The 25,354-nt window shown below is 40.3% G+C and overlaps 1 protein-coding gene across 1 annotated transcript in view; it reads left to right on the plus strand.

Annotated features, from left to right (window-relative positions):
* Positions 1–25,354, plus strand: part of eml3 (EMAP like 3) — a 77,706-nt gene that overhangs the window by 40,545 nt on the left and 11,807 nt on the right. Inside the window, exons 5-12 of the mRNA XM_049567799.1 lie at positions 2,533–2,643; positions 2,921–2,949; positions 8,840–8,875; positions 11,265–11,385; positions 11,788–11,937; positions 16,155–16,224; positions 17,871–17,981; positions 18,391–18,486. Of these exons, the coding sequence (XP_049423756.1) occupies positions 2,533–2,643; positions 2,921–2,949; positions 8,840–8,875; positions 11,265–11,385; positions 11,788–11,937; positions 16,155–16,224; positions 17,871–17,981; positions 18,391–18,486 (724 nt within the window). The remainder of the gene's footprint in view (positions 1–2,532; positions 2,644–2,920; positions 2,950–8,839; positions 8,876–11,264; positions 11,386–11,787; positions 11,938–16,154; positions 16,225–17,870; positions 17,982–18,390; positions 18,487–25,354) is intronic.

The following is a 25,354-nucleotide window of genomic DNA, read 5'->3' on the forward strand; positions in this document are numbered from 1 at the left end:
TTGTAAAAGTCTTTCATTGGTGATGGGTAACGTGCGCCAGTCCCTCAGCTCTGCCATGCCCCTCTATGGAAACCTGAGGTACTTGGGAGAGTTGTGCTTCTGTGCTCAGTCTGCTACACCTCTAGATTCAACACTTTATAAGATTACAGATATTTGGGAGGAGTAGGTGATTGCCAGCCTAGTTTCACTTCCTTGATAGCAAGCTAGTGACATAGATAGACGCCAAAGCTCTTTATAGTCCCATAACACTTCCTCTGATGATGCCGCTGGTACAGTGGCATGTCACCAGGAAACGGGGTGTGTTGAAAGAAATTCTAAGTAACAATTAGAGATAAATTATGGTTCACAACTGTACTTTTGGCGGCACGGTGGTGTGGTGGTTAGCACTCTCGCCTCAAAGCAAGAGGGTTGCCGGCTCAATCCCGGGCGTGGGAGCCCTTCTGTGCGGAGTTTGCATGTTCTCCCCGTGTCAGCGTGGGTTCTCTCCGGGCACTCCGGCTTCCTCCCACAGTCCAAAGACATGCAGATTGGGGACTAGGTTAATTGATAACTCTAAATTGTCCGTAGGTGTGAATGTGAGCGTGAATGGTTGTTTGTCTCTATGTGTCAGCCCTGTGATAGTCTGGCGACCTGTCCAGGGTGTACCCTGCCTCTCACCCAGTGTCAGCTGGGAGAGGCTCCAGCCCCCCCGCGACCCTCAAGAGGATGAAGCGGTTAGAAGATGAATGAATGAATGAACTGTACTTTTGTGTGTGGTCTTGTTTATCTGTCCTCAGTGAATTCAGTGTGGCACACGAAGTGTGAGCACTCCTTTTAAAATTTAATAACTACCACTTCAGGAGTAGGATTTGGGTGGATTGCCAATAAAAGAACTAAAACTAGTGTAGGCCAGGAGTTAAAGGTTATTTCCACTTTATGACAACTTGAGTCAAATATCTGTGGTTTTATCCAACACCTACATCAGTGATGATAACATTTAAGTCACCTCATTTATTGCTGAGATCTGGGAACAAGATGACATTTCTAAAAAGAAGTTTGACAGGGCAAAAGCCTGATCAGATAGGTTGTAAACAAACTCCCAGCTTAGCCAAACATGTTTGGAAGAGAAAACAGACGTTACCAGCCAAGCAGTCTTTTGTATACATCCATCACAATGTTCAGACTTCCTGCTCTAGATAAACTGTTGGCTTGTTTACAACCTGTCTGACTGCTTGTGTTACTTGAGTGTTCATCTGCTCTAAAGTAAACCGCTAACATTAGCAAGCCTGGCTAACTCACTTACTACCTACAGTAACCTAAGCTTATTGTCAAGACCAAGGGTTAGCATATCATCAGGCAACTACACCGTGTGCGGTTACAGTTGATTTTATCAAAAGCCCCGTTCAGGACTGGAACACTCACTGTGTTGGTGAAACATTGGCCCCTGACACTATTGAGTTTAGGGTAATGTTAGCAGCTCCATCCTACTCTGTAATAGTTTCAGGGAAGTTTACCTGACGCAATAGCTTGTCCAAAAAAGTCCAGTATCATGCATCTCTGCTTATTTGAGTCATGTGCAAGTTTTGACAGGGTAGTGTTGTCTTGTATCTGTTGCCCACTTAAAGGAATACTCCGACGATTTAGGTGTTATGCCCTTTCTCAATCATTTTCATATTGAGACAACATGATCGATATCTTTTTTATGTCTGTATGTCCAGTGGCTGGATCTCAGCGGTTAGCATTACGGCTTAGCTTAGCGAATACAATTGAAGTCTATAGGGGGTCAGTAGCCTCCTTAGTAAAAGTGAACAAATAAAAGTTACAGAAATTCTGAAGCTGGCATTTCTGCGCATGCATTTAAAATAAACACGTTAACATTAATTCGAAAAACGAGAGTCCTTTTTAGTCATTTTAGAAGAAGTTTGATAAACGGAACTATAGTGTGTTTACGCCGGCACTCCACAAGTTTGAAATGTGTTTTTGGTCCTGCCCTTTCTGCTATGTACAAAACTTCATGCCACTGGCTCACATTTCTTTTTAAGCCAACTGCTGTATTCCGTCTGGAGTGATCCCATCACATCATGGTCTCTAGTGTTTTATCTGAAATCAAGGACAATATTTTTTTGAATTCCACAAATTTCGATGGTAAATCTGTCATTGTTGTCATTTTAAACTACATGCTTGCAGTGCTGAACTGGGAAGCTTGTCAAGTGTAGCAACAGTAACTATTGAGGACAGGGCTTAGCAAAAGGTTAAAGTTTTGGTAAGTACATTATTATTATTACAGAGAGTAACAAAGGCTTAAACTTAAACATAAGACCCAAGTTGTATTAAACCAGATTTATTCTTTTGAAAGGCTGGAAATTTAGTTGATAAAAGATACAAACATGCATGTTTCTGTGTGTACATTCTCTTTATAAATGCAAAATATTTATAAACTACCCTTTTGCATGCATTAATAATGGGTTCACTGCATCCATCTGTATGTTATTTAGTGACACAAAGTATTTACCACTTGTAACTGAAACTGAATTCATTCTTATGATGTTCCAGGGTTCGTAGGAACAGTGAAAAACTGGGGAACCCCGAGAGGCAGAGGAAACGTCTGGACAAGAAGGCAGCTTCCTCGGCCAACCTCCTCACCCGCTCCCCAAGCCTGGAGAAGTGAGCCACGCTGCCATCACTCACAGCTGTCACCACACAGTCACACAGCTCACTTTTTCCTATAGCTGCTGCAGCCTCACATATCTCATCAAAGAGACACTTGCTGGAACACTGATGGCCCCTATGAATAATAATAAAATTCCATTCCCATGACAACCTGGCAGTGACACAATATATGATTCTGAAGTGAGGGACTGACGGTTCAATGCTAAAAATTTTATGCTGATAATTTTATGAGTGTCTAATATTTGTCTGACACAGTTTTCTATCTCCACAGCCGAGCGAAGGAGCTGGTCGCCAGTGCAGGTGATGTATCTTTGAACTGCTCTGCTTATTCTGTAATCCTGAAACTGAGAGTGACATCACTGTGTTCACTTCTTTATCCAAATGGCTATTGAATTTACCACATGAGCAAGGTATTTGGCATAGACTTTTGAAGACCTCAACCTGTAAATGGAAAACAAGAATTTTGGCAACTTCCATAACTTGTGGTTTCCACAGGTTTGCTTCGGTCAGTATTTTTTTTTTTCATGGTATTCAACTTTACTCTGAATGGCAGTGGTAAGATTCTCAATCAGCTTCTTAACATGCTTTTTCTAACAAAATGAAAACAGTTTTGGTTATTTCAAGTCAGATAATCGAGTTCTTTCATTGCATAAATGCATAATGGAGCATAAGATGTGTACAGTGCAGTTTTGGCTGTGTCTATTGCTGCTTAAGGTGCCACACTAGACTGGGTGGTTTTCTGCCTAATTCGACAGGTCAGATAAAATGTTTTTGGGCAGCTTGTGATAATGTGGGTTACTTAAAGTACCAGTTGGGTGGTTTACTGGCATCAAAAGTCTCCTAGCCATATCTACCATATCTCCTTCGATAAGAATACACTGGCATTGATGTGTCCAGTTTGTTGCAAGAGAATTGACAGGGCACTGAGTTTGAGATGACTAATGACTGACAAAACCAAACATCTTTTCAGTTCATTACAACCCATTTTAGCAATGATGTGCCGTGTTTTATATGCATGCATGTCATTAATTAGGGTCTGAAATTTATTAAAGGCCTTGAACCTTCCATGCAGAGCCTCTGGTTGTGCAGTCATTCATATGATAATGCCACTAATTATTCATATCCCCTGTTATCCCAGTCATGATGAGAGAAACCTGGATGAGCCACGTGTCCTGCTGTGTAGCAGTTAGTCAATAAAACAAAAAAATATGGTGCTAAACAACATAATGAAGGTCCACATGTTGTAGTGAAAGTGAAAGTCTGACAGTGGTCAACTGTACTACCGCTCTCATCTTCCATTATTGGAAGACTGTCACGCCTGCATACAGACAATCAGAAACTTAAGCCCCTTTTTGACCACAGGAACTGTCCCCAGGAACTAGGAACTTTAAGGAACTCATTCCATTTTTGACTGCAGGGACCAGGATCTAAATTAAGTTCCAGCGACATTATTTTACCCCCTGATAAGTCCCTGATCAAGGGGCAGTACTTTCTGAAAGTACAGGAACTTTAGGGGTGGGGTTTGCAAGGACGATTGTTGCTGATTTGTCAAACACACAGCACTGCTGCTTAAGCTCGTGTACTGCTCAGATTTTTTTAATTGTTAAATTGATGTAAATTGCAACTGCAACTTGACAGGTTCATGGACGCATACAACATCGCAGTAATTAAAATTTTTACTACATGTCTTTTAGATGAAACGGGCAGGCACACTGATCAGGGTTCACCCCTGTGACCATCAGCAGCCCTCACCTTGTCATGTTGCTTTTTCATCTGTCAGCATAGTAATTTAACTAATCTTTGTGGGTTTTTAGACTGCAGTGGAAATACAGATAACAGTGGCATGAAGAAACCTTTTAGTTCCTTGAAAAGTAGTTCCTGGAACCAAAAGTCATGAGAACTTTGGGTCAAATTAGATACTATCAGTGTCATGTAAACAAAGAGCTGAATGAAAAGGTGTCCTTATGTTCCACATAAGTGTCTTATCCTGAACAGGGTTAGGGTTACCATAACTACAATAATACTCTTGTTTCCAAAAAAATCTCTGAATTACTGTGATATTGATTCATGCTGTTGATGCAAAAAATGCACTGTGATTGACAGGTGGCCTTTTATCTGGAGTGCAATGCAAAAACAGCACAGCAAAGAATGTTTTCTTCCCGATAAATTCTGTCTGTAGTGTAACATAAGTATAATCCTTGCAGGAACAAATATAGACACACTGCATGGATTTTGTTATAAGCAGGGACTTTTTCCAAGTTCTTCTAACTCCACTGTTGGCAAGACCAGAGTTGAACTGTACTTCTGTACTTGTGCCCATGCAGCTTCTCACTGGTTCACACATGTAGTCATTTGTGCAAAAATGAGTGCATTTCCCAACCAACCACACTTGTGGTTAGCGTAGCTTTTATGAGCGTTGGCCTTCAGTTTGGTTACAGTTAGCCCTGTTTTTAGGCCTCATTTCTACAGTACAAAGTTTTAGAAGACACTCTTTCTCACGTTTTCTGTGAAAGTCAAGAAGAAGAATTCTATGAGCTGGAGTCAGTGGAAAACTTTGGCACCAAACCAGGATGAGATTGACACAGCTGAAAAGGGTGCACAAGTTGACATGCATATCATATTGCTTTGATTGAGGTTATTCAAGCAGTAATGACCTATATAAATGTAAATATATCATTATAAGTGCAGGTAGTTACTTAATCTGTTGCTCCTTTTTTTTTTAACGTGAAACGGAGAAAACATGCAAGCTGTGCTGAACAAATAATCCTGACACCAAACTGTTTGATAGGTAACATCTGGAAGCATTTAGGAGTTGACAGCATCGGAAAAAAAGTCACAAATAAACCTTAGGTTCTTCATTGACTTTTCAAAAAACAAGTTTGTGCTGTAACATTGCAACAACAAATGTGAAGTTGTGTGTTGTGAATAAAATTGAACAGTTGAGGTACAACATGTTAATTAATGTGCTTATAGGTCAAAAAAAAAATTTCTTTCTTTCTTCCTAAGCGAAGCTATTTTTATTCAACGCAGATTCTGTGATGGCAGTTGCAAGAGTGCTTTTTAAAGGAATACTTCACTCACAAAATGACCATTTGTATATCAATCACTTACTGTTTCTTACCTTGAATCCATGAAGAGAAAACTCCGCCAGGCAAACATTCGTCATGAATTAAAGTAATCAGTAAATGTGTACTGAGTACTGAGCACACTATTGGATAAATCACATTATACTGCATGAGTTGTGTGAGAGTTTGTAAACCAAATTTGCTAAGTTTTGCTGTTGTTAAATGCAGACCCTGATTACTGAATTCATGAAGAATGCTCGCCCTTTTTGAATTCTCCGTTCACCGGGAAGGCATGAGAGAAACACAAAGTTATCCTCATGAATTCAAGGTAATGTGGTGAGTGATTGCTGTATAAATGGTCATTTTGCAGATAAAGTATTCCTCTAATTGCAATGTAAGAAATATGCAGAAATAAAAGTTCCTATTATATTAGAATTAAGTGTATAAGTCTAAAATAGTGTCTACCTAGGTTGCTAACATCAGCCATCATAGCCTTCTGATCATACCAGGCCTCTTTTCTTTTTTTCTCTTTTTTTCTTTCTTTTCTTTTCTTTTTTTTTTTTTTTAAAAAAAAGCCACACTTAAAATTTAGCTCTCATGGGTCATTTTTAGGCATCATTAAAACATTTCAAGCTCAGTTCAAGTACATTTTGTTTTAATCGGTATGAAAAATTCAGTACATCTTTGCTACCAACGTAAGTGTGGAAGTGGTGTTGATTACAGTGATAACATAAGAGTAGCAGTTACTAATAAGTGATGACAGGGAAGTGTATGGAGCCCATGTATTTTAAACTTTTCCCTCAGGGAAACCTGCCGAGATAACGGTTGACATAAAACTGTTTTACTTGAGCTTGACATCCAGCTGAGAGTTACCAGGTCTTTTAGAGTCTACCTTTATGGCTTAACATACTCTTTGAACAGCAGATATATCACTCAACGGGACATTTCCCCCTTCTTTTTTAAACCTGCCAGCACTTTTTTTTATGTGAGTTCTTGTGAAGCCAAACACTGCAGGGCCAGTTAGGGCCGTGGGCACTGCCTGGAATCATATCCACTGTGGTTAGCCGAGCTGCCGCACCACTCCAACTTGCCTGACGGAATGATGGATGGCTAGCTCAGCAGAGGGAGCTGCCAAGAAAACATTTTTCAAGTCTTCCCCTGCTCTCTTTCTGTCTGGATGTCTTCATGACTCTTGTTTGATTGAGTAATAGTTATGCTTGGCATGAGATTAGGTTTTTAGATTCCTGACGGTTCCTGAAGAGTGGCAGGAAATTTAGGGAGACAAATGTCTCTGGAGATTTAACTGTTGTTAAATACCGACTGAAATGTGTCTGTACCACTGAAAATCAATAACTCTCACTTAAAGCTGACTACCTGGGCAGATTTGTAACCTTCCAATTTATTCCTTGATCATCCGTTTGATTTAGGCTGTATTTTATCACAGCAAAATATGGCTGCTTGTCCTTAAAAGTTCTACTAAAATTCTTCTTTTTATTATTATTATTATTATTATTATTATTATTATTATTACAATGATCTTTAAAGCGAAAATAGACAAGTTTTGCTTTCACTTGTCAGTATGAAGTAAATGTTGATTGCACACAGTAAAGGCTGTAGAATAATGACACCATCAGCATTTAGATTGGTTTCCTGCTTTTACTGTGCAATTCCAGATATGATCTTTCTGGAAAATGAAGGCTCGATTTACAGCACAAAGAAAGTGCATCAACCATTGCACAATTTCAGTTGATTGCTATCGATCTGGTGACCAAAAGTGTTGTGGGGCGACCGTGGAAGTTTCACATCCTGGGTATAAGATTACCCAGATCTTCTGCATTGTTGGGCCCAAAAAGCAAGCGCACTAGAGACTTTGCCACTTTGAGACTTTGAGCAGCTAATCTCCAGTGTAGCCCTCTGCTAAGTTGATTCATTTCATTCATTCAGGAAGTCTTGACCAAGCTATCTGCTGGCAACCCTACTTGAATGGTGATAAAATGATTTAACCATGCGCTCTTGTAGACTTTCAAAAGGTTATCGGACTGAATGTATCTAGTCCCGATAATTAAAACGAATCATTTTGCCGGGGGTAAAGTATACTGATTTACAGATGGCTCTTTCACAGTGTAAGTCAATGAGAAAAGGTCTGCTTGGGCCCAGTGGCATCATGTGATGGACCCGGTAGTTGTAATTCCACGCTTAGGCCTCTGTGCCAAATTATCTTCAAAGCCCAAGACTTCTTCTTCCATGCACCGGTCGTATCGGCTAATCTCTAAACAGATATCAGCATATAAATGCAGATTTTTCTCAACAAAAGCTATTATAAAGCAAAATTGTTGTCAGACAACAGCTGATGGATTCCAAGATTGCGTTTCGGCCGATGCAGTTCGCCTCTTTCCTCTCTGCAAGGACTGTTTACCTACCTACCAACGTAACTGATCAATACTACTCAGACTACAAACAAACTATAAACGGAAACCAGAACACTTGTAGTACTAAAATTTTATGCAAGGTGGACTTATTAACTGTCTTTGTTTTATCTTTGTTGGTTTCATTAATCAGAAAACTCAATAATTTTCAGAAATGAATTAAGTGCAGTCAGACAGTGTGGCTCATCAGAATTGTTATCATTCTTTTACTAAACTTGCGGGTCAAACAGAAACAAGTTTTTCTTCTTCTCCCCGGCTCAGCTCTGATTTATTTCTTCCTGTTTCCTCACTGACTTTTACTGTTGCTTGAATGAGGTTCCTGTATGGTAAGTCTCTTCTCAAGGTGTCTCTCTGGCCTCTTACCAGTTACCACCATTTTATAGTCAGACAGACAGAAAGTTAAAGACTTTGAGTCTGAGAGCAGTTCAAGCTGCTCAGCCTTGCTCTTGCCTTCACCCCCTAGTCCCATAAAGTAACACAATGGTTGCCAGGGGAACAGAGCCAGGTTAGAAGTCCCGTAAAGAAATGGAAAAGGAAAATGTAACCCAGCTTGAAATTCAAAGCTCATAGATCAAACCCGTAAAAATGGGAATAGATCCTTGGGGATGGTTAAGTCAAACTCAGGTCAGCTGTGACTTAAAGCTTAGAGGACCTTGGTGTTTATTTGTTTGGCTGACCTCTGTTTTCACACTCACACAGGATCGCCCGGGTCCAGAAGAGGAACCTATAGCCAAGGTACCACTGCTATTATGTCATTATGTCACTATAGCACTTTCTATGCAGGAAAGGTCAACATAACACGCTGTACTTTTCCAGCAATGTCCCATTCACTGTTCCACAAGCCACGCACACAGACAGCTTCCTGCTGGCAGCTGACCAGTACAACCAGACTGAGAGGACTGAATATTGGACTTAGATTCATGAAGTGGACACAAAAGAATGGCATGATAATGTTGCTTTGTGTTATTTGCCATCTTATTGAATGAAAAAACTTAATAAGATAATAAGATAGTTACTTTGTTATGTATGCCCAGTTTAAATAAAGCTCTCAGTGTAAGTCAAAATCTCTTAAGCTGTTGCTCAGTGTACAAATTGTACTTCCTCATATTTGTATGCCCCTCACCATCGACACACAGAGTATAGAGAGAGAGAGAGAAACGCCTGTCTTTCTCTTTCTCTGTCAAACTCAGACCAAACTGTAAACGTAGGCAGTGCTGATCAAATATAAACAAAGTTTCTGTCACTGCACTGCGTCTTTCTTGCCTAAAATATCTTCACAAACATATTTTAGTGCACTGTTCAGCTGTAACACGAGAATTTGTGAACAGGAAGCTAACAACATACTTTCTCCTGTATTGCAGAAACGGAGGCTGAAAATACAGAATTCAAACTGTACAACTAAGCAGTGCTGATCAAGTAGAAACCAAGATTCTGTTACTATGTTGCCTGGTTCTTGTCTGGAATGTTTTCAGAGACATATTTTTGTGCACTGTTTAGCTGTAAAACAAGAGTTTGTGAACAGGAAGTTGCCACAGAAGTGGGCTTACTGTATTGTCAAAATAGAGGCTAAAAAAATAGATCAATCGGTGAAAATAAGCAGGGCTGTTTAAATATAAACCAAGATTCTGTTACTGCATTGCCTATTTCTAGCCTAAAATGTTTTTAGAATATTTTTTACCTCACCGTTTAATTCAATTTAATTCAATTCAAACAACTTTATTTGTCCCAAAATAGGGCAGTTCAGTTTACAGTCTCCAGCCAAATATCAGTCACAATCAATATCCTCTCAGTCACTCAGCAGCAAACACCCAAGGCCCATACATTTGCTACGGTGCAATGAAACACACAAAAGAAATAAGACCTTGGTGAATACATACATACATACATACATACATTGGCAAATAAATACATTTAATTGTGATATAAGATTGTTGGTTACAAGCCGGTTGCCATAAACTTTTCAGATGAGCTGGCCAAAACCAACTCTCATTACGTCAACCGCTGGGAGCATTTATTGGGTTGGTGGGCCGCAGTATGTGCAGTACGTGTCCTAACGAGAGCACTTTTGTACACCTCTGTTTTTTATAAGGAAATCTTAAACCTGCAATAACTTTTTTTTTTTTTTAGCTACTTGAGGGCAGCAGAAACAAGTTGTGAACACAACATTTACATACCATTATTCACATGAAAGCTGATATGGCAAAATTACTAGGAAACAGTTGCTAATTTCCACATTTAGCAGACACAGAGCAACATTAGCATTCAGTTGGAGTTGTGTTTCTGTCTACCTGATGTATGTAAGTCCAATATTCAGTCTTCTTTTAGCTCTGTTTTTGGTCTCCACCACCTTCCGAGAAAAATATCTCTCTTTAGCTGCTGCATGTTCCACTGTGTCCATCAGCCAGTCTGTCTGCTGTTAGCTGCAGAGCAGATGGTGTGTAGTAACTTTACCGGAGCTTCATCTCTGAAAACACCCGCCGGCCACTGCCAAAAACAACTTTATAAGAGCCCTGAGAGTAAATATGAGCAATACAGTTGTGGGCAGGACAGTTTAACAATGAGCTGAAACTCACTGTAAAGCTTCATAAAGCCAAAGGGTGCTGCAGATTCAGCTGATAATTCTCTGTAGGTTCAGTACTACAAGTGACCCCTTTCACATTGTTTTCTCATACATTTTTATTGTAAAAATGTCAGTTATAGCCACTTTTGATTTTTGTATTTGGAGAAAATCTTAGCTGATCTCTGTGCACCTGGCCTGTGCAGACAAGCTCTGAAATTCAGTCAGTGCTGTCTTTTATATGTAGAAACTGAGTTAAGTGCTATTTCTTATTTGGCAGATCTTGAGAAAAATCTTCACAGAATGTTTTGAGAACATAGTAGATACACTAAAACTGCAAAAAAAAATAAATAAATAAATAAAAATGCCAGTATTAAAATCTTAAAGGTGTGTCTGCAGTTTTGGTAAACAATAATTCTTTGGTAATTCATGATATATGGCAAATGACGTAAGAGAAATAAGGAATAGGAAAATATAAAGGAAAATAAACAATCAAACACTTGTCTTTGTCTGCCTGTCTGTGTATTACTGCTACATAACTGGTCCTCTGCTGTGTTTGTCTTCCAGGACAGTCAATCAAAATGTTCATCCGAGGCCGGCCGATAACCATGTACATCCCCTCTAACATCCAGAACTATGAAGACCTGAAGATGGAGCCGCCCTCTGAGAGACTGGAGTTGGACTGGGTGTATCCTTCTAGAATGCCACAGCAGTGTTCAGCCTCTTGTTCATCTTTATGAGGGTTATGTTACATTCAGACTGCTGATTTGACTGTGTGGTCATTTCCTGGGTTCAAGCCACACTCTCTGTATTGGAAAGTATCTCTTTAATTGTCTAGTGTCTGTGAGAGCAGCATCAACCACACATGAAGTATGATCTGTAAAGCTGTGGGTGGCATATGTTTAGAGGGACAGCTCACAAAACTAAAATAGTCTTCTTGTTAATTAAACTCAGTAAAAAGTAAATAAATTATAAACTCACATTTTCACATAGATAATAATAAAAATTTCACGTTGGGGAAAAAAGGTACCTTAATGAATTAAATGGATCAATAGTCAACATGAATGTCTCCTTGACCCTGTCATGCCAGCTATGGTTACCGGGGACGGGACTGCCGGGCCAATCTGTACTTTCTTCCCACGGGCGAGGCAGTGTACTTCATCGCCTGTGTAGTTGTGCTTTACCACATCAACAACCGCACACAACGTCACTATCGCAAACACACCGATTGTGTCCGCTGGTTAGTGAAAGGCACTTTATATCATCTGCATCTATACTTAGAGCAATAGATCAACATTTTGGGAAACACACTTATACCCATATTTTCTGTGAAGGAGATGAGAAATGCTGGACTGCATGCACTTGGTCTTGGATGGTCTAAAGACATGACACAGCTAGGCTCCGAAACAGGACTCAGATGTGGCTTTTTTTGGGATGTTTTATGCCTCTGCGCCCACAATAGCCATGGCTGAAAGCATTTTGTTTTCACATTGTCTGTCGATCAGTATGTACTATTCTTGTGAACGTGATATCTCAAGAAGAGCTTGAGAAAATACCTTTAACGTTGGCTCAAATGTCCACTTGGACTCAACAATAAACTGTTTAGAATTTAGTGGTCATGGATCAAAGGCCAAGGTCACTGTGACTGTGGTTTGTCAACTGATTAGATTTTGGCAGTCAAAGCTCAATGGTCACTGTGACCTTGCATCCTTCTCATTTTTGAGAATGCAATATTTCAAGAAAGGCCTTTAGGGAATTTCCTTGAATTTGGTACAAAATGTCCACTGGTTGACGTGTTACCTTGGTTGTAACGAGTGGTTATTTGAGTCACTGTAGTCTTGAACTAGTCTGGCTATTCTCCTTGACCTCTGGCATCAACAAGGCATTTTCACCTAGAGAACTGTCACTCACTGGATATTTTCTCTTTTTCGGACCATACTCTGTAAACCCCAGAGATGGTTGTGCGTGAAAATCCTAGTAGATCAGCAGTTTCTGAAATACTCAGACCAGCCCATCTGGCACCAACAACCATACCATGTTCAAAGTCACTTAAATCACCTTCTTCCCAATTCTGATGCTTGGTTTGAAATTCAGCAGGTCGTCTTGATCATGTCTACATGCGTAAGTGTATTGAGTTGCTGCCTCATGATTTGCTGATTAGCTATTTGCATTAACAAGCAGTTGAACAGGTGTACCTAAAAAGTGGCTGGTGAGTGTACTGTATATACAGGCAAGGATTCTAATTTGAGTACATGTACTGCATAGTACCACTGAAATGAACATTGATAACAGTTCTGAGTAGCCTAATCCATGGTAATCTGAAAATAACATTATATGGCCTGACTGTTTTACAGTTGTATGTCATAAGCCTGTAAAGGAAGAACGTGAAAATCAAAGCAAAAAATAGTCTTCAGTTCAAAGGGTTTAACAAATACTTAACCTTAAAAATGATCATTTGTACATCATTTACTCAACCTGAATTACCTTGAATTGTGAAGACTTTGTTCGTCTTACTGTATAAGCCTCCACAGTCAACGGAGAATCCAAAAAAGGGGAATGTTCTTTAGTATGTCTTCAGGGACCACATTTAGTAAAACTATATGAAAACATTGGTATACAAACTCTCACACAACTCATGCAGTATAATCCATGTCTCATTTATCCAGTTATATGCTCAGGACTTCCCGTTGTTTTTTAATGTTTTTCGCCAAAACATTACGATTTAAAATACGAAAGTACAAATAGTCTCATGCACAGCTGAGTAGCCTGCTTGGGCATGCATATGTGCGTTTTAGCTCTGCTCAAGTGGAGCTCATACATGACCATGGGCTCAGGAGTGGAAGTGTTTTATATTGTAAGGTTTTAGCAAAAAAATGCACAGATTTGTGAAGTACTGAGCATACAACTGGATAAATGAGACTTGGTCTTTATATAGTTTTGCTGCTAAATCCAGTCCCGGATTACTTGAATTCATGAAGAAAGTTTTTTGGATTCTTCTTTCAGTGTGGAAGCATGCGAGAAAAATACAGTAACTAAATATAAATCATTACAGCACGCTGGATCTTGTCACATTTTAACGTCTATTCAACCCTGTTAAGAGGTAACAACATATTGGCCATCACTGAGCCAGGGGCACATAAAGAGTTATTTTCTGCTTAACTTAAGACTGAACTCAACCCAGGGTTCATAAGGCTGCTGGAGGCGAGTACTGTATGTACTAGAGATTTAGGAGGCGATCAGCACACTGACATGTCACCACGTGTCTCTAAACCACTTTAAGCATAAAAAGTGTACAAAATAACACTCAGCTCAAAGAATAGATGTGATCTGATGTCTCTTTTTAAGCTAAGATAAAAGGAAACAGGTCCATATCAGGTCTCAGAGGCAGGGAACTTTCCTGCTGCTTGATGTGTGGCAATACCATTATGTGAATACCATTAACACAGACTTCATTAGAGTAAAGTGCCTTATATCAAATCACAATGAATCCCAAATCCAAACTGCTAGGCTCAAAATGAAGTCATGAGCAACCTGACCACATAGTGAGACTTATTTTGGGGAGTTAGCTGACAATCTCAGACTGATCCGAGGCCAAAAACAATCTATTATATAGGGTTATTTAGTTTTATATTCATGTAGTGTGTGTTTTGGATAAATGAATGAAAAGGGCTTGAGATGCCAAAGTTCACTAGTGCACATAAAATATTTTTTTTCACCAACTTTTGGGGCCCAGAAGCATAGGAAACATGGGGAAACTGGATCCAGTCTCAGGCTTGGACACCTCACCAGTTCTATGGGTTTGGCATGAATATATAGAATTGGAATAGATACAAGTGCTTCTTTGGTATATGGAAAAATAAAAGGAATGGGGGGGGGTTTCTGTAAAATAACAGTTATATGACTTTGATATATGGCCAAATATGTATATTTCTAAAATAACAGGGGACTTACTTTGGTTTCCAAGTGGCACTTAAAGGCTTTGGGGCAAGCTACATTTTAACTGTTCCCACACTGTAGTCTGTTATTATTAAGGCAGTGACACATTTTTATGTCTTTGGTCATGTTCTCTAGTGCATTGGATTTAAATTGAAACAAGGACTATAAGGTTAAAGTGCTGACTTTGGACTTTAAGGGCATTTTAGGTAGCCTGATAATCAGCATGATTTAGCTTCATGTCATTATTCAGTCTCACATAATATTTATGTTAATTGTATCCATCCCACCAACACCATTTTTACAACACTATAGCAACTACTAGGAGCAGGTTCTTCAAGACTATTTAAGAAATATGTAGAAAGTATGTTCCAACTGAAACTTCTCCCGTGTACCAAGCGTGTAGGAGAATTGTGGTGTTAGACACGAAAATGCAAAATGCTGTTGGCCCTATCTATATCCTGTGTTTGTTTTTTCTGTTTGTGCTACTGTAGAAACAATATCTCATGGTGGAGGACCTGCTCCTTATGTAGATATAAACAGCTGGTACTAAGATGATGAATGGATATAATTATGTAGCTAGTTTGCTATATAGGGCCGTAATCCTGCCTACAAAGCTCTGATTGGTTGATGTTTCTCCAAGTGGCAGAATTAGCCATCAGTCAACACAACTCCAAACCCATTTAAGCAAATCAAAGATGCAGACAGACACAGTTAGAGACTAACAGGTGAACATATTGAAACATTTAGTAGCTAAAGAAACAGATAATTGTCTCAGGAGCTGGTGGAGACCAAAATCAGATCTAAAAGTGAGAGGATATTAAACTTACATTCACCAGGTGGACACAAACACCACCTAGAATGCTATTGTTGCTCTGTGTTTGCTGAACAGGCAGCTATTTTCAAACACATTTATCACTATAAGGTGAAAATATGTCAGATGTTACTGCTTGTTCCACTGCCCACCAGAAGCCAAAGACAACCCATTAATGCAGCTGTATGAGTATAATTAAAGACCCCTCCAGTCACAATGTGTTTCTCTTCTGTTTATGTCCCCTGAAATATCTCATTCCCAGCTCATCAAATATCCAAACCATAAACTCAAAGCAGCAGTATTTGAGGACCTGGGAATGAGCCTTAACAATCATCTATCTTTCTTCAGACATACACTCTGAACCTTTAATTAGTTGAATTACTTTTGCTCCCCTACAACTGGGGGACTATTTCTAGACATGGATACAATTCCTACACTGTGCGACTAAATTGGATGTAAACATCCTCAAATAAAGCAGAGAGTCAGAACTTAAACCTCCGAGTTGTTGTTTTGTTTCAAATCCAACGTGCTGGAGTGAAGAGACAACACAACCAAAAGGTGTCTCTTTATTTGACCATAAAGTACACTTGTCATTTTGCAATGGTGAATATAGTTACATATGTGGATATGTTGCAATTGGGAATATATATGAATAGCTTTGTACAACCCCTCTTTGTTATTAAGTAAAATTCTGTTTGTTCTCTCTACAGTCTTACCCTCCATCCTGACAAGGTACGAGTGGCATCTGGCCAGACAGCAGGGGTGGATAAAGACGGGAAGGTGACTACTGCTGTGATATCATTCTGATGCACTTTAATCCACTACATATGCTATAGTTACTTCTTTAAATGTAATATACATTCTTTGTGCACACTTGTGTGTACAGGATTAGTTGGCATCTAGCGGTGAGGATTGCAGATTTCAACCAGCTGAAACTTCTCCTGGTTAGAATTCTTTCAGTGTTCATTGTTCAGGAGGTTTTTACGGGGAGCCGAATTATCTGCAGAGGTCTCCTCCTTTCCAAAACAAATAGACCAGGTGATTTAAACTTGTAAAAACGCAGAATAAAGCAGGTTTTTAAAAAAAAAAAAAAAAAAAATTTACAAATCAGTGTTTTTGTGATGCTGTTTGGCACATGGCAGACAGGCTGCTTTCCCAGCACCTGCTAATGTACGCTTACTGTTTTTTCATTGGTAACTTAATGTGTACTTACTTAATTTTGGGTCCAGATGTTCAGGAGGTTTTTACCATAAGCTGAATTATTCACAAAGGTCTCCTCCTCTCCAAAACAAACAGACACTGATTAAACATCATAAATCAGCCCTTTTCTTACACTGCTAGTCGCAGAGGAGCAGCTAACAATGGTGGCCAATGCCAAAACATGAAAATGCAGATGGCTCTATCTAGGGACAGTCAGTATGTTTACATGCACAGTTAAGTCGAGCTACGTTTTTAGCTCGATTAGGCCATTTAATTGGACTACTGTCCCTGTCCCAGTATACAAGCACAGGAGGGAAATCAGTTTATTGACTTAAGTATGTCCGACTCTGCTCTTTCAGCTTATTAGTAATGGACCTTTTTCCAGTTGACCTATTATGTCACAGAACAAACAATCTTCATTCTGTGTTTTCCTCCCATCCATGTATTAAAAAATAATTAACTGTTTTTTTGCTGACACAGCATGAATTGTGTCTTCTTGTCCGTCCAAAAATGCACAGCTCTTGATGTAGATTTCGCTATGCAACTACCAGCTTCTTCTTCTGTTACGCATTTATCACTATTCGACTTCCGGATCAAAGCCTAGGGTGAAAACTGTGGAGAATGCGCAGAGTACCTTGGCCAGTTTGGGTCCGACTGACTGTATATATGCAGGAGTAATTCAACTCCCAATCACATTATCTGGATGTGTTAGTCTGTCTTTGAGAAATTCAATTTAACATGTTTACATATGTTTTAAAAGTCCGGTTTTAGTTGGACTAACGAAATAAATCCTTTTTCTCTAATGTCATGTAAACGTACTAAGTGCTGGGTTGTCCGTTCTGGGCCACTGTAGAAACATAGCAGTGAAACATGGTGAGCTCCATAAATGACGACCCATTCCCTGTGTAGATATTGGCGTAACGAAAACATAAAGATTATAATTTTTAGGTGATCATACACTAAAGAAAACATACTTTTTATATTCCGTTTCTGCCAATATATCCCCCTAAATCCTACACACTGGACCTTAAATACACAGTTCCAAAGTGTTTTGCTTTATTATTTTTCGACTGCATGTTAACATTCAGTAAAACTAAAAAAGTTGCCAAATATTGTTTTAAAATAACTAGTAATGGTAGCTTCAACAATCTGTTGAATATGAGTGTAAGTAAAGTTTGTTTGTGTGTGTGTGTGTGTGTGTGTGTGTGTGTTTATTTATATATCAGCCCCTGCAGCCTTGTGTTCATATCTGGGACTCCACCACCCTGGTCACCCTGCAGCAGATCGGCCTGGGAACCTTCCAGAGGGGAGTGGGATCTGTTGCATTCTCCTTTGCTGTGAGTTGATTGCGATTTTAACGTACTGCAGATTCTCAAATAGATCTTTACGAATGATTTACCTCAACTGCAGTGAGAACCAGGCCTTAGATATTTCCCCTGCCATCTGTTTTGATAAATTCAGTTTGATACTCATTTTCTCAACACTAAACTTATTTTTACAATTCCAGAGTCATGTCATATTCAGAGGAATATTGTTTTTGACATAGACAAAAAAAAAGGCAAAATAGAAGCGACTGGAAACATTCAGCAGTGACAACACTGTTTGCATAAAGTAGAGAGAGCGTTCTCAGTAGTGTGGTGAGTATGACATGACTTTGTTGTAGTGATGGATTAAGTGAATTAGTGCTGTGGAAATTTACATTATACTGAGTTTACAATGTTTACTTGTTGTGGATGTTGTTTCCAGGATTCTGGAGCATTCCTGTGTGTGATCGACGACTCTAATGAACACATGCTGTCAGTGTGGGACTGCAACAAGGGGACAAAGCATGCAGAGATCAAGGTAAACAACAGCCAGGTGTAAATGAACCGTACAGCCTTAAGGATATGAAATTTCAACCTTTTACAGTGATAAGGCTTCTTTATTAGAACTGTGAACAACAGTTATACATACTGTATACTTAAACTTATATTTTGTATTATACAATTAATCTTATGTGACTACACTGAACACATAATAATAAAATGATACTATATGAAATGTATTTCAAAAGTACAATAATAAAATAGTTGCTATAATTTGGGCGTGAACACCTCTAAAGATGGTAAAAAAGTAAAATACAATTTTGGTTTTAGATCAGAGATATACTTGCTTTTTAACTACATGTTTGTATGGACAACTGATTGCGTCATTAACAGAATTCACATATGAATTGTATGAATATATGGATATATATATGAATATGTACCACGTGTGTTACTTAAAGATTCTCCCCTGGTGCGTGCACCAAAAAGTTCCTACCTTTTGGGTTTACTGCGATATATGGCCCACTGAATATGCACAGTAGTGTTTCTCTCATTTGGCTGACTTTACATTGTGATGATGTCACAGATTTTTACATCATGTTTCTTGGCTCACGGAACATTTTACAAATATCAAACCTCCACGGATCAAAAATTCACAACAGAGAGAGTCGTAATTGGCTTTGTTTGCAGTTCAAGGTGTCCTGTCAACAGTTTACAGATGTTTCTTTGGTAACAGTGGTCTATGGAGAAAATGCCTTTTGGGCTGCAGGGGATTTTTTTCACTGCAATACTGTGAGTGGCCACTGGGAAAATTTGCACTCCAGATGGATGCAGGATATGCGGGGCAGCTGTCATGCACACAGAAACGCGTAGTTAAAAGCAAGTATATCTCCAGCCTTAGGAAAGGACACATGCTGTGCCTTTAACTACCTGGAAAACATGAGGACTGTGCTGGGTGCATCTATTGTGCCAACTCTGTGCCAACTATCAAATGCACAGAGACAGGTTGTGCCTGAAGTTGCAAAGCAACCATAACTAGCCCTGTATCATATCCTACTAACCAGAAATCTTGAGATCAGAGCTGATCCTATACCCATTTTCAAAAGTCTCACATGTTATTCCTTTGGTCTAAGACAGTCCAAAAACATTGGTTAACACAAACAACTCTTCACTTAAGCCTAAAGGCTAGAGTGCTAAAACTCGAGTTTGTGATGTTATAGGCCAGGCCTACTCAATTGGCAGCCCGTGGACCACATCCAGCCCAGAAGCAACCTCAGAGTGGCCTGGCTAGGGATGAGTACAGAGACCTGGGGCCGTACTCACAAAGCTCTCTAGTGCTAAGAGTTGCTCCTAGTGACGACATTCTAGGAAAATTCTTAGAATTGTGACGTTTTCTTAGAAATTCCCCTTAAAGTTAAGACTAGGTCCTTGTAAAGATAAAAGTTATTCACAAAGCATCTTAGACCTTAAGAGAGCTCAAAACTGTTAGGAGCAGGGAGGAGGACTTTTAAGAGACTTAAGAGTTTCCTAAGCAGAGGAGAAAATGGTGGAAACACAAAGAGGTCGGAGAAATGGTCTCCAAACACTGAATGACAGTGAGTAAATGAAATGCTACAGATGAAATTGTGCAGGGATAATGTTTGTGGTCGATCTCATTTGGGATATGCACACATTTCCCACCTAACAAAATAATGCTATAATGCCAAAAATAAAATGATCACAATGCTAAAATATTTGGAAAACTGGAAAAATGCAGCAGTGCGCAGTGATGGACAATCTTCCATCAGCAGAGTGATCACGCTAACAATGACAACACTTTCATAGTCAGCAGTTCATTTCATTTCCACTGGGTTTCCACACCTTGCAGGCCCACAAAAGGGCATGTCTGTGACAACCAATCACATCTGTTAAAAGAAAGCATCACACCTAGCAACAGGATAAACCACATCCCCTCAGTAATGTAAAAGTTTCTGTCCCTTCCTTGCTCAGAGTTGCTCTTAGAACTTTCCTAAATCACTCCTAAACTAACTCCTTACTAAAAGTTTTTAGTCTAAGTTAGGAGCTCCCTTAGAGTACTCTCAGAATGTTTGTGAATATGGCCCCTGGTATTAACGGCCTGAGGCAAAATTAATCAAGACTGTAGTAATAATAGGCTCTGACGTCATCAGCTTTTTCATTGTTACCTTTCAAAGTTTTGGTTTCATGTATCATCATGCTGCAGCCTCTCTCCTGCTCTCTGCATGTCAGGGCTGACCTCCTCCTCAAAGCACACACATACACACACACACACACACACACACCAGAGTGAAGTCAGACAACAGTAGAGAGGCCGTGGTGCAGATCAAGGGAATATAACTTCAAGATTACTCTAGTTGATGACAACTACGCTTGTTACTCTCGGCTAAGTAAGTGCAATAAAACCTTCACTACATCAATACACATGTTCAGCTTGTAGAAAGCCATATTTCAATCCACTCTGTCCGCAGTCTCTCATTCACCGCTATTATGGGTTACAGTTGCAGTCTGCAAAAGCACATCATGCTAGCGGGGCTAACAGAAACTGTTAAAGACAAACTAAAATGAAAGCTGTCTGTGTGTAGTCAAAAGGCCAAAACACACCGGCAGCGTCATGTGACAGCAGCGTCATTGACTCGAGTCAAGTGCCGCCCCCAACACACAGAAAAAGCGTCGCGCTGCAGGGCGTCAACCAGATTTCTATTGCACACTCCAGTCCGCTAGGCTGGGAAGTTCAAAATAGCGCTTTTTCAAGGGTGGCGATGCTGGAAAAATAGGACAAGAGCGTAAAGTGCTGCGGCACGTCGACGCGCGTCGAGCCGCCGTCGGTGTGGGTTTGTAAATAGAAAATAATGGGGGCGGCTGTTTTGACGCACGTCGTACGGCGCCGGTGTGTTTTGGCCTTAAACAGGGCCCATTGGACAAACAATGACAAATTTGAATGAACTCCTCCTAGGGATTTCGTCCGATCCACTTCAAATTGGCCTTAATACTTTTAAGAGGGATCCCTCCTCAGTTGCTCTTCCTGAGGTTTCTACCGTTTTTTTCCCCGTTAAAGGGTTTTTTTGGGGAGTTTTTCTTTATCTGCTGTGAGGGTCATAAGGACAGAGGGATGTCGTATGCTGTAAAGCCCTGTGAGACAAATTGTGATTTGTGATATTGGGCTTTATAAATAAAATTGATTGATTGATTGATTGATTGATCTGAAAATGTACCAGACACAGCCAACCTGCAAACAGTGAGTCTCCTCAGTAGAGGGGGGACAGAGAGCAGGATTAATGATTGATACTGATGTCTGTTCTCCATGCTTAGATAACCTTACTTTTTTCACTCAGAATTGTGATGACTTATTTACTTACTTAGACTTAGTTGCTCACGTTCCTATTGGAACATTGAGCAACGAGTCCTTTCCATTTGCTCCGGTCCCTGGTGACCCTCCTTGCACCATGCAAGCTGACACCTATCTCGCTTAGGTCTTCCTTAAATGTCTGTCTCCATGTCTTCTTTGGCCTACCTCTCTTCTTCTTGCCGCCCACTCGCTGGTCTTTCTCTTGGCAGTCGGAGTACGTGTCCGGCCATTCTTCTTCTCCTGTCAGAAACCATGTCAGACAGTAGCGTCACCCCTGCCTTTCTCATCACCTCATTGTTGGTGATGTGGTCTCGCCATGAGATCCTCAAGATGGTTCTGAGGCATCGTCGGTGGAAGACATCCAACATGTTGGTCATGCTGGCAGTCCTCATTCACATCTCGCAGGCGTATGTCGCTGTTGGAATGACCACTGACATGCACAGGCATAGCTTGATGTCCGTAGTGATAGCTTTGGATGACCATATGTTGCGTAGCTGTTGGAACACTCTTGCAGCTGTGCCGATTCTTGTTCATACGTCTTTCTCCACATCTCCTGTGCTCGAAATGTTACTACCAAGATAGGTGAAGTTCTCGATGTACTCGATGTCATACTCGCCTAGAGTGAGTGGTGGGTGGTGTTGATCCTGTCCGACGGTCATGGCTTTGGTCTTCTCGTGGCTGATCCGTAGACCAACCTTTGCTCTGTACTCTTGGAGATTGCTGGTCATCTCCTGGAGTGCAACGCGGGTATGACTAATCAGAGCCAGGTTGTCCGCAAAGTCCAGGTCATGCATTGTGATGTCAGGAGGAATGTATATGTTATTGACATGTTAGATTTGTTTCCAGTGAGATATTATTGAGTTTATACAGTGACTAAACATGACTGTTGCTACCATGGACTGTATAAAACTATATCCTGTGTATTTGACCGAAGGTGTAATGTCTGCAGCTGCTCCATAGACAGTGAATGGTGACATATGTTCTAGATGAAACTGAGAGCAACCAGGGGAATGGGTACATTTCCTGTTCCAGAACTGAGAACACTACAATAGAATTAAGATCATTTGATAAAAAAAGAAAAGAAAAACAATCTGTGGTTCCACAAAGTCTCCCAATTATTGTCTGTGGTTCAGACTTAATAAGTGATGACATCACAAGTTTTAGACTTCCTAGTTTTGGTTTTGAGAGAAAGAAGTTCTTGTTCACAAATTTTGATTGAACTTTCCCAGGCCAAGGATATAACATACTGGATTTCTCAATTTAGGTGGTGTTCCCCTTCAAGTGTGTATCAGGCCCGAAATGTTGTCCGTGGGACAGATGTAAAGCTCTGGTTGGCCCTGCACTAAAATGATTAACTTCTCCGTATTTATCATAGACTGATATTTGCTGGAGAAAGGGAAGATACCTATGAGCTCTGATTGGTTGTTCCTCGGCACATGACATGCAGCGCACGTTGCTGTCTTTCAGCAAAGTTGAACTTTGTTTGTCTCAGGATGCAGATGTTGTGACTTGATCAAAAGACACTTGGATGCTTGGTTGCCACTGTGGCGCCACTCTCACTTTTGAGTGTGCCTTACACATGTCTACATTAAAAACAATGGATTTGAGGACTTAAATGCAGCATGTGTCTGGGCCTCTAGGGAAGTTAATGGACATATAGGTGATTGCTTGCTAACAGGACTGACATAATCTAAGAAAAGGAAATTATGTTTTCATGTTGTTTTTACAGCTTGTAGTGGAATTCCTCTGTTGCAGTGTGGCCAAAAATTAATATGGTGTTTAAAAAAACTTTCTGTCGGGGCATATCGGCTATACATGCAATATTTAGCAGCCGACTACATCTCTGTTCACATAGACATTACACCTGCATTGTGCGTCTCATCTGACCCTCAATGACAAACCAACCTAGTTCCCAAAATGTTGGACTGTTCCTTTAATAGGTTCTGACTGCTTTAGAGTGACATGCCTTTACAATCTGAGAAAGTTTTGCATCATCTGTCATTTTTGAAATTATCAGTCACCACAGGGTTTCACAATCCCTACAGAAACAATGAAATCCTTCATCTGAAGCTAAAGCGTGACAGTCAGCCAGGCTGCTGAACGTGAACACAGTGACAGATTGGCTGTTCCGCAGCCAGATGCCCAGCGTGGCTGCATGCTCAATGTGTAGATGCTTTTCATAAAGGAGGTCTGTTTGGAGAGATTAAAGGGGGGAAAGATGGCGGTGGTGTCTCTGCTCTGCTTTTATGGGCTTTTATCCCAAAACGCCTCAACTTCCCTGAGAGCAATTTCAGCACTGCTGTCATGGCAACAGTGTAAATATTTTATACAGTGAATTTATCCAGCTGTATGTATGTGTATGTGTGTGTGTGTGTGTGTGTGTGTGTGTGTGTGTGTGTGTGTGTTCCGTAATGCAGCAGTGGGAATGTATAGGTGGGTGTTTGAACTTGTATATCATCTCGAGTCAAGAATTTAATGGGCTTGTGCAAGAAGTTATGTCTCGTGGATCGTAGCATCCAGTGTACCGGGTTCAGAGTGGGCAGGCAGTTCAGTGCTGACCCACACTGTATAAACATACGAGTTCATCCAACAGGAACAAGATAATTACACCCCCCTCCCCTCTCCACAGCAGTGGAATAGTCCATATGCCACTTTACAGCACAGCCATGAATGGAGCTTTTTGTGTAGAAATGATGCTTCTGTACATTCTGTACACACTGTATGCATGGTCACCTGCCACTGGAACTTTGGCTGTCATGTGGTCCTTAAAAGGAAGTGCACAGTGGGTTTATCAGAGCTAGAAAACAGGGGTTGGCGATATGATGATATTAGATCGTTAACAGTTTAAATGTGTCCATGATCTGCTTCACAGAGAAAATGTTAGTATTGTGCTACTGTACACATTATATCAATTGCAGTTCTATGTCTCATACACCGGTAGCCTCTCCTCCTTTGTTTTTGGAAATGTAGTGGCATAAGTGACAACACAGAAGAGTTGGTCCCTAGAAAAAATCTTATCCTTTTGGGGATCATGGAGGGGTTGGAGCATATCCCAGCTGACATTGGGGCGGGGTACACCCTGACCAGGTCGCCAGACTATCACAGGGCTAGCAAATAGAGACAGACAAACATTCACACTCACTGCCAATTTAGTGCCACCAATTAACCTCGCCTGCATGTCTTTGGACTGTGGGAGGAAGCCAGAGTACCCAGAGAAAGCCCACGCTGATGGGGAGATCATACAAATTCTGCACAGTGGGGCCCCACCCCAGGGACTGAACCAGGAACCCTCTTGCTGTCAGGTGACAATGCCAACCACTGCACCACTGTGGAGCATAGAAAAAATCCAACATAGCTAATATGTAACAATAATAATATATAACAATATAACTGGTTTGGATTTTCCAAAAAAAACACAGAGCAAACACCAGTTATTTGCAAAGTTTGAAAAGATAAGGTTCGCGTATCAGATGGCAACACGACGAACGCTTTTATAACACCTTAAAAGAAAGCACCTGAAAGAGTATGCTGCGAGTCAAAC

Source organism: Epinephelus fuscoguttatus, linkage group LG23, assembly GCF_011397635.1.
Source record: "Epinephelus fuscoguttatus linkage group LG23, E.fuscoguttatus.final_Chr_v1".
Lineage (NCBI taxonomy): Eukaryota > Metazoa > Chordata > Actinopteri > Perciformes > Serranidae > Epinephelus > Epinephelus fuscoguttatus.